Source organism: Amblyomma maculatum, chromosome 6 (assembly GCF_055883805.1).
Source record: "Amblyomma maculatum isolate TAMU_Amacu chromosome 6, ASM5588380v1, whole genome shotgun sequence".
NCBI classification, from domain to species: Eukaryota; Metazoa; Arthropoda; class Arachnida; order Ixodida; family Ixodidae; genus Amblyomma; species Amblyomma maculatum.
In genome coordinates, this window is record NC_139349.1 from 150137297 (window position 1) to 150145908 (window position 8612).

At 41.2% G+C, this 8612-nt stretch overlaps 1 protein-coding gene across 2 annotated transcripts; it reads right to left on the reverse strand.

The window, feature by feature from the left end:
• Nucleotides 1-1173: 1173 nt before the first annotated feature.
• On the reverse strand, nt 1174-7765 carry LOC146187023 (uncharacterized). Of its 2 annotated transcripts, none has more exons than XM_084607554.1 (4): nt 7358-7765; nt 5841-5897; nt 2238-2312; nt 1174-1884 (listed from the first exon to the last, which is right to left on the reverse strand). In XM_084607554.1, exons 1-4 carry the CDS (start codon nt 7567-7569, stop codon nt 1878-1880), a joined length of 351 nt encoding a protein of 116 aa, XP_084463680.1. In that variant the 5' UTR covers nt 7570-7765; the 3' UTR covers nt 1174-1877. The 2 variants fall into 2 exon arrangements, with proteins under 2 accessions (XP_084463680.1, XP_084463679.1); XM_084607553.1 differs by having other exon boundaries at nt 1177-1884; nt 2238-2315; nt 7358-7761.
• Between the last annotated feature and the right edge of the window lie 847 nt (nt 7766-8612).

The following is an 8612-nucleotide window of genomic DNA, read 5'->3' on the forward strand; positions in this document are numbered from 1 at the left end:
ATGCACAGAGAACACATCCTTCACTACATCAGGTTTAAACTGTACCCAAATACTCGCCAAGCAGGCAAAATTAGGAAAGATGTATGAAAGGGTAAATGAAGCACAACTATAAATACATACCTCATAGAAGCCACATGACAGGAAAAAAAAAATAAGCTTACTTGTAACAATGGCAAAACACTTAGCAGGGAGAAGGAAAATGTACATATATATATGTATGTATACAATTGGAAAAAGAATGAGCAAAAATGACAAATGTAAAAGTAAAGGCAATAAAAAACTCAGTAAGCATCCATGACTGGAAAACTTCCAAAATGCATAAAGCTGCACAAGTGGAAACAAGGAGTGAAAGAGGAAACCGACACTTACTAAAGGTAATGCCTATTGCACCAATACTGCAGGCTTCTGGAGCTCAAGCCTCAGTGAATAACAGTGCACCACAGAGGAGTTATGAAATGTATCGACACAACTCGTGTAACTATTGTTAAAGCATCTAGCAGAGCTGGTTCAGTCTAAAGGAGTAACTCAGACCTGCACATCGCAGCACCTCCAGCAAAAAAATGATAATAATAGAAAATAAAAGAAATAATAATAAAAAGAAAGAAGTGGTATGCCCAAAGTACCTATTTGCTCGACAAAGAAGCAGGAGCCCTCCTTTGTACAGAGCATGGTAGGGGGTCTGCAGGGGGTCTGACACCTTCCAATTACCTAGCTCAGTCTTCAAACCTCATTGGGGTGCAGGTGATCTCTATTGGAGGTGAGATGGTCAACACCAGGCTATTTAGCTGAGTCAATTTGTTTCTTTTCTACCAAGGGCAGTCATACTCGCTTTCTAGCCACAGTTTGAGTAACTGTCACATGACACCAAAGCAGGCACAATGTTGGTAATCGGGGATGAAACCATCCACCACATCAAAACGAGGTCACGGCAAGGCAAGGTCCCTTGACTCTATTAATAAACAGGCACTTAAGATGTGCCTTTTCTAGCCACTTCAATATGCTTCACATCAGTCCTGCACACTGGAGCAGGATCTCAATATTCGTACGAAGAGCCCCCGGGGTAGTAACACCAGCCACACCCATAAAAACCATTAAATTGTTTATAGTTTCCGACTGCTGAACAAATGGCATCCACTGAATATGCAGCTGCAAATACCCTTATTTAGGCCTGTTCTCCATGTTTAACTAATGGAAATCCTAAGGAAAGCTTCTGTAGCTCCTTTGCAAAAAGTGTAAAAAGAGTGGTCATGTTTGGCTTTGAAAAACCAAAACAAATAGCAGGCATAAGCCTGTTCTGCTTTCAGACTGCAAGGTCCAGCTCAAGAATATCACACTGAACTGGCCAGATGTCAAACGTTAATTTTTAAAACACTTTAATTCTATCTGTATTCCACAATAGTGAAATATTGTGAGCTGAAAAATCAGCCGACAGCCTGGCATGTTCTATGCCATCCACTACGTCATCACACTTCCTCTGATTCTTTGCGGAAGCAACTTCAAGTTTTGCTGCCCAAGAATTCGTTGAAGCTGCTCTTTCAAAGGAATTACAAGGAAGGAAGAGCAAAAGGCTATGTCAATATCCCATTCACAGTTCTCGCAGTGAATCTCAATCTGAGCTGTACTACCCAAGTACCTGGTACAATCAAGACAATAGAAGTGGTTCTCAGCTTCAGGAATGTGTACACCCAAAGCTTTGAAAAGCAAGTATATTTCAATTTTTTGAGCTTTTCCCGGGTACTAGATGATATTCAGCAGGTCCAGCGGGTCTGTCATCCCCCTGGTCGCTGACTTTATGGCGCATCACATAGGACATGAGAAGGGCTGCAACTTGTGTCCTCTCATCAGCAACTTGCAAAGTACTTTGTTGAGCTCTGCAGTCAGCATCTTAAAATAAATGAGATATTCCACAAATATTAATTGGAGGAAAATGTTAGTTCACATCAAATTTTTCTACAGTCCACTTATACATAAGTGCCAAATAGCAGAGTCTAACTGATACAATGACAGGTGTATTTTACTGACAAACAGTGCGATATGGTTCCTTGTATGATAAATTTCATTTTTTTACATTTGTTAGGGTCAGCATAAAGGTGAGCATGTACTGAACATGCAAGCCAGAGAAAGGTTATCTGCCCAAAATGCTTAACATTTGCACTTCATTCAAAGCTTTTGGTGTCAAGATGGAATTATCTGGCATTTAAATCTTCAGCATTTCAGAAAAAAAGAAACATGCTCACTTGAGGACCTCAGTCTTCATCAGAACCTGAGCTGTCTGCATCACTTGGCACAGGATAAGGTACTGGCACTTCTTCCTGCTTTGATAAAAAAAAATGTGAGCCCAGAGGAGAAAATCTTGCCTCACTCAATAAGAACTTAGCCCAGCTTTCCTTTCTGAAATTACTGAAGCTTAAAATATTCATATCATGGTAAGCTTCATGAACAGCACTGCACGCCACTTACAACTATTATATGACAGTAGCATATTAATCAATGTTGCATGGCAGTTTCATTAAACCAAGGAGGGGGAGCAGAAAAGTGGACACAACAGAACCAATTCTTTAAAAAAAGAGAGGATGGCCACTACATGCAATTCATTTTTATAATCAGTCCATGAGGCTCGATAAACGTTTAAAGAGACAATAGCTATCCCTGCTAGTTTCCTATTTAACTAAAATTTGTTCAATTACTTTTTAAATCTTCACATAAAGGCTGGTTCACATGCAAGCAATTGAGTGAACTCAGTGGTGAGCGGCATCGACACAGCAAAAAATTTCCAACAGGTTGGAACTGGAGAGCTCGAGCTGCCGTAACAGCTCAAAATAAGTTTTTTAGTTACTCCGGCAGAAATTGCTGGAGTTCTCACTTGCATGTGAAAGGCTTAAGCGCTCATATGGCAATTATAATTTTAAAAGCAACTGTTATAACTGAAATTGATTGAAACGCCCACCTAAAGCCGTATATGTAAACACTTTGGATGTTAAGGGGAGTCAATGGAAGGAAAAGGAGAAATGCTACATGGTGAACGCTGGAAGGCCAAGTTTGCTACATGGCCGCTTGCCAACTACAAGCCAAAAAGTGTTCGTAATTTCAGTATCTGGAACGATATTCAGCCAGGAAGAGCACCTTTTTTAGTAGTCTTGGCGGCATTAGAGTTAAAATCAGCAATTCTCCAGAACTAAACATTTAAATAACTAAATGTACATTGGAAAAGTGTAAATCTTAAGCAACTACATTGCCATAGGTCAAGCACTCATCTTTTATGTCTTTTATGATAACCTGAGTCTCCTAACATTGTGGCATCCTATGGCAGACACGAGTAATTGTGTGCAGCGAGGGGTAATTATGGCGTGCTCTTGTTGCAGCAAAAACGTGAAGATGCACGTGGTAGCACTGACTGACCATGATTTTGCTTCTTCCAGAGCCACACATGGCTCCTCCTAATGGTCAGGCTAGATACGTACATAGATCTGATTCTGCTAAACAATATTTAAGTATATATTTAGCAATTCTTTGCTTCCACCTTGCGCAGCTGCTAAATTAGAGGAGAAAAGAGTAATTCAGGCCCTACCAATCTTGATGCATAGAAGGTGACAAAGCCCTGACTAAGCCTTGAAGCATATTTTTGTTTATCCACTTCCCTCCAAAATCACAGTGACATACCTCTCCAAGTCACTGAACTGCTTTTTTGCATAATTATCGCAGGCATTACTGATCACAGAATCTCACTCTTGGTAGCGCGAGTGACACTCAAGCTGAAAGAAAACTAAAAAACCTTCAGCGTGGTGCATATCAAAGCCACATCCCTGTTTATGCAACAATGTGACCAGGGCTTAAAGTGCTGTTTTGTGATATGGGTCAGGTATTAAAAGGTGGAAAAGAAAAAAATAAAAAGTATCTGAAGAGCCACTGACTTTTCAGTAAATCCATACAACTATAGGTGTGATTGGCATTAAAATTATGATTTTAAAGTCATCAATAAAGCTTGACAGAAGCAAATTAACAGACTTTAGTGAGTGACCTTATATTTATTGATGACCAACCTCACATAGGGTGTCCCCTAAGCATGGTAAACACACTTGATAACACTGTGTATTTTGGAATCTGCAACTTGGTGACATTGGAAACCCTGTCCTCCTACAGGTGCTCTCATTTTTCAGCTTTTGTCAAGCCATTTCCTTGCGTTAGCAGCAACTCAGCCACTAATTCCTGTTTCTTGCCTGAGGCTATCAGTGTTCAGAGCGATAAATGGATTTCAAACCTGCAAACCTGGTCCTTTCTCCATGAATATGAGCATAATACTATGCTTTCATACATAGTCATCTTAATTACTGCATTACGACTTGGGATTTCACATATCCTTCACACGTGACATCACACCACTACAACACGTACAAAACCAAGCTTTACGTATATTTACATTCAGCCCATACCGTGCCAATATTCCCAAGTTTTTTCAGCAACTTAACATTCTTCCCATCTCTGCCTTACTCACGTATAACTTAGGCCCTTTCACATATTGTTTTGTTAGTAACAACAATCTTCTCTAGTTTATATATCGTCAAGATCTTACTGACCCCAATACCATTAGATTTTCATCAAGAAGTAATTTTCTCCTGCCAAGAGTGTGCACTAATTACCGTAGTTGGATTCACATCAGTCAAAGCATGGAATAACATACCTCCGGACATCAAATCAAGTCTTTTGCTACATTTGTTTAATGGCGCTCATTTTGTTCTTCAATTCTTCAATCATTCAGTGCCATCAACTAATAAAATACTTCATACGCACTTCGTAAAAAGTTACTTTTAAAACTTGTTTTCTTGCACATGTTCACTTGTTTGTATAAATATTTGAATAATGGATACTTGTATTTTCTTGTATTACTTTACGCTATGCTGCTGTTCTTCCTTTCATTTTTTTTTATGATATGATACTACTTGTCGTTCTGTCTACGGCTACTTCTTTGTGGGGTATTCTATAATTTCAGAATGAATTTTTCTTCCTTGCCTCTATAACATTTATTTGTTATAGAGGCAAGGGAAAAAATTATTATTGTTATAACATACTATATTTTTACTTTGTTCATTTGCTGTAACCACTGCTCCCTTTCATAACTTGTTTTAATTAGCTGAGGAGGTCCCAGTACAGTACATTTCACTATGGGACTCCTTTTGTATTTATTTATTATGTATGTAATGCTATCATATATGAAGTGCAATAAACTTGAAACTTGACAAAAAAAAATTGAAATCTTGGACCCTGGTTGCAGTTTTAGTTTGGATCTTTAGACCTCAATCTTTTTTTTTTTTTCTACTTGCAGCACAATAGGTTACAAAAAAAAAAAAAGCACAAGAGCTACTGTAACGTTTCCATAACAAATTCTGGGACAGGCCAAACTAAAATGTTACAATTTTACATGCGCTGTTGCCGGCTGCTCCAGGAGAGTGTCATGCACATCTGTGCCTACTGGCAAGCACTATCTTGCTTTGGCCTGGTGTAAGAAAGGCAGGGTTATTGGTTATCACATTTATCACTTTTTAGTGGCAGCTCTAATAGGACACCAAGTTTCTCAACAGAGAAATAAAAGGTATTTTGAAATATCTCAAAATAAAGACCATCAAGAAAAGAATGCAGTGTGAGATGTCATGTGTAAACTATGCTAACTGTGCTTAGTTTGAACTGTGCTGAAAATTAGATACCAGATTATAAATCGAGAAACTTCGTACTGTGCGAATATGAAGTTCCTTGTAGTGGGGGCAACTGAAACAAATATGTAATTAAACACTGACAACTTTGTGCCATGAGCATTCTGTTTCTCTGCCAAAAAGCCTTTTTCATACCTGGCATCAATCCAGGGGCACCTCTCTATCCTCGTCTTCATCAATGCTCTGTGTAACCTGGTAACAAAGAGCATAGATGTTAGACATTAAATCAGCCGACTTCATGAAACATCGGGCACACCGTTAACATACATTCAAGTAAAGCTTCGAATGCAGAGCTCTATGCAACATGCTGAAGTGCATGTGCCCCCCCCCCTTACACACACACACACACACACACACACACACACACACACACACACACACACGCACGCACGCACGCACACACACACACACACACACACACACACACACACACACACACACACACACACACACACACACACACACACACACACACACACACACACACACACACACACACACACACACACACACACACACACACACACACACACACACACACACACACACACACACACACACACACACACACACACACACACACACACACACACACACACACACACACAGCGGCCCTTCCTACTATGCTATATATCTAATAATGTAAATAATATATCCTGGTTCATATGTTAACCGCATGGAACTAAAATAGTAGAGTTAGGGCAAGGGTGATGCATTAGTTTAATTTCAGCTCACAGAATCCAAGCACAAGCTATTTAACAATCAGACGTGGAGGTAATGCATAAAAGACTAGTCCTGGACTCACACTAATATGGCCTGTTTTCCTCCTCCAAAGCGGCAGAAAAACATTGATGGAACTATTTGAGAGATGTAGGGTAATTGTGACGGTGGTGGCAGAAAAATATTTTCCTCATTATCTCATTTATTGTGCAGTTCCATTTTTTCAATGTTGTCTATCACCACAGGACTGTGAGATTCCCAGTAAACCATTAAAATCACTTCTCAAGTCACTAAGCAAGTGCAGATCACCTCACAAAAAGGGACCTCCTAGAAATCCTGTTTTTGCATCTCGACAAGGTCTCTCGACAGCTAAACAAAGATTATGCGGGGTTCTGGTTTTCTCTCTAAGTGCCTGTTGCTGGAAGTTCCATTATTTGTGATTGCATATATGATGCAGCTTAAAACAAAGCCCCTTCCCCCCCCCTCCCTCCCCCTCCTCCTACTCTCATAGGTTGCAGCCCACTGGGAGCAGAGAGCTTATTTAAGATGACACTTAGTCTATGAAGGTGCTGTACGGAATACCGTGCCAATTACTGTAAAAGGTCAGTAAACATGGCGTCAGTGTAATGTCCAGCGCCCAGGCAGTGAGAGATTCAAAGTAGCAACTTCCCTGATGTTTGGCGTACTTATAACCCCCCCCCCCCCCCTCCGCCACTTTTTTTTTTTTTTTTTTTTTTTTTACGAGAGATCTCGACTGCGCACACACTTATGCAAATGAGACGCTCCTCAAAGATCGCGCTTTCCGACCCCAAAACAATTATTAGACTCGGCTCTATGTTTTCAAATGAAATGAATTAACACCATGAAAGCAAGCCCAGATTTGAGTCTGTCCGCGCGTCTTTAGCCAACCGAGTTCGAACGTATATATTTACCTCTCCGGCCGCCTTGTACTACTGCAGAGTGGTCGGTAGAACTGTCGTCGTCGTAGATCTCGCCAAACTGGGGGCGTCGAAGTCAGAAGCTCCACCGCTCGAAGAGGCATGAGAGGTCTCGGCAGCCATGTGCATTCTGAACCGCCGATTTTCTGTTTTTCTGTGCATGAGCACATATCTTGCTCAAGGTGGCGTTTGCACCTTAAAGGCATAGCGCGCGTCGTTCCACAGGTTCCACAGTCCCCCTTTTGTCACAAAACGCACATCGACGAATCAGTCCAATAAAACGTATCCAGAAATCGTCCTGCCTTTACAGCTAGGCCTAGGCCTTCCCTTGGCAAAGCGGTGTGTGTTTGTCGATTAACTCTATGGATCTATGGTTTGGTGTGGTTGGTGTGGTGATTAAATAGATAACTGCCACTTATCTGGTGAATAGTGTAGATCATGAACGTAAATGTACATACCACTGAAATTAAGTGGTACTATGCGCCACCTGCCTTTTGTATTTTGTGAAAACTACCTTGCAACAGTAGCCTTTAAGCCACAGAATCCTTGGCCTACATCGTTTTAATTCACTCGTTTTCATTCTCGGGATAAAAATTCAAACGCTGAAGAGCGTGAAGGACTGTCCGTTGAACATGCATGCATGGGTACATGAGCGCAGCCGCGGTATCCAAGTTGAAACGGACGTTCAGGGCACAAGATTAATTCCCGGGTCGCTCGAAATTGAATTTGGCTTTCCTGCAGTAACGCACTTGCACAAATGAATCGCTGAACGATTATGGTCTAATTGCCATAGTTTTTTTCTTCAAGGACCATATATAGTTATACTGCCCATGGTAAATTGCATGGTCTAATTTGTTTATAGAACTTAATTCCCAGTTGATATATCTGGCTGGCTTATAGAAATTTCTTGCAAAAAGGGTCCTGGGTTCGCGCTGCAAGCTTTCATGCTCTACGTGCTTCCAGCATTAACACACGCTCGACCCCATGACTAGAGCACTGCACCTGATTTTCCGGTCCGGGCCCGGCCCATGCCCACCGTTCAAAGGCCGAGCCCAGCCCGGGCCCATAACTCCAAGCCCGGGACTGGGCCTGGCCCATGCACACATGAACCAGGCGCGTACCTGGCCTGCGTTTCCACTAGGCCCGCCCCAGGCCCGACAAAGTCTGCATGCGCAGACGCCTTAAAAATGTACTGCTTACCGCCAGTACACAAAATTGGCCAAGATGAGACAAAAAAAAAAAAAAAAAA

Bases quoted from the DNA above. Each gene is read 5' to 3' on its own strand.
- LOC146187023 (XM_084607553.1), bottom strand. From the start codon at position 7,569: ATGCCTTTAAGGTGCAAACGCCACCTTGAGCAAGATATGTGCTCATGC. The intron at 5,898-7,357 runs GTAAATATATAC...CTTTGTTACCAG, and splicing joins AGTACAAGGCGGCCGGAGAG to GTTACACAGAGCATTGATGA. The intron at 2,316-5,840 runs GTATGAAAAAGG...TTTTTATCAAAG, and splicing joins TGCCCCTGGATTGATGCCAG to CAGGAAGAAGTGCCAGTACC.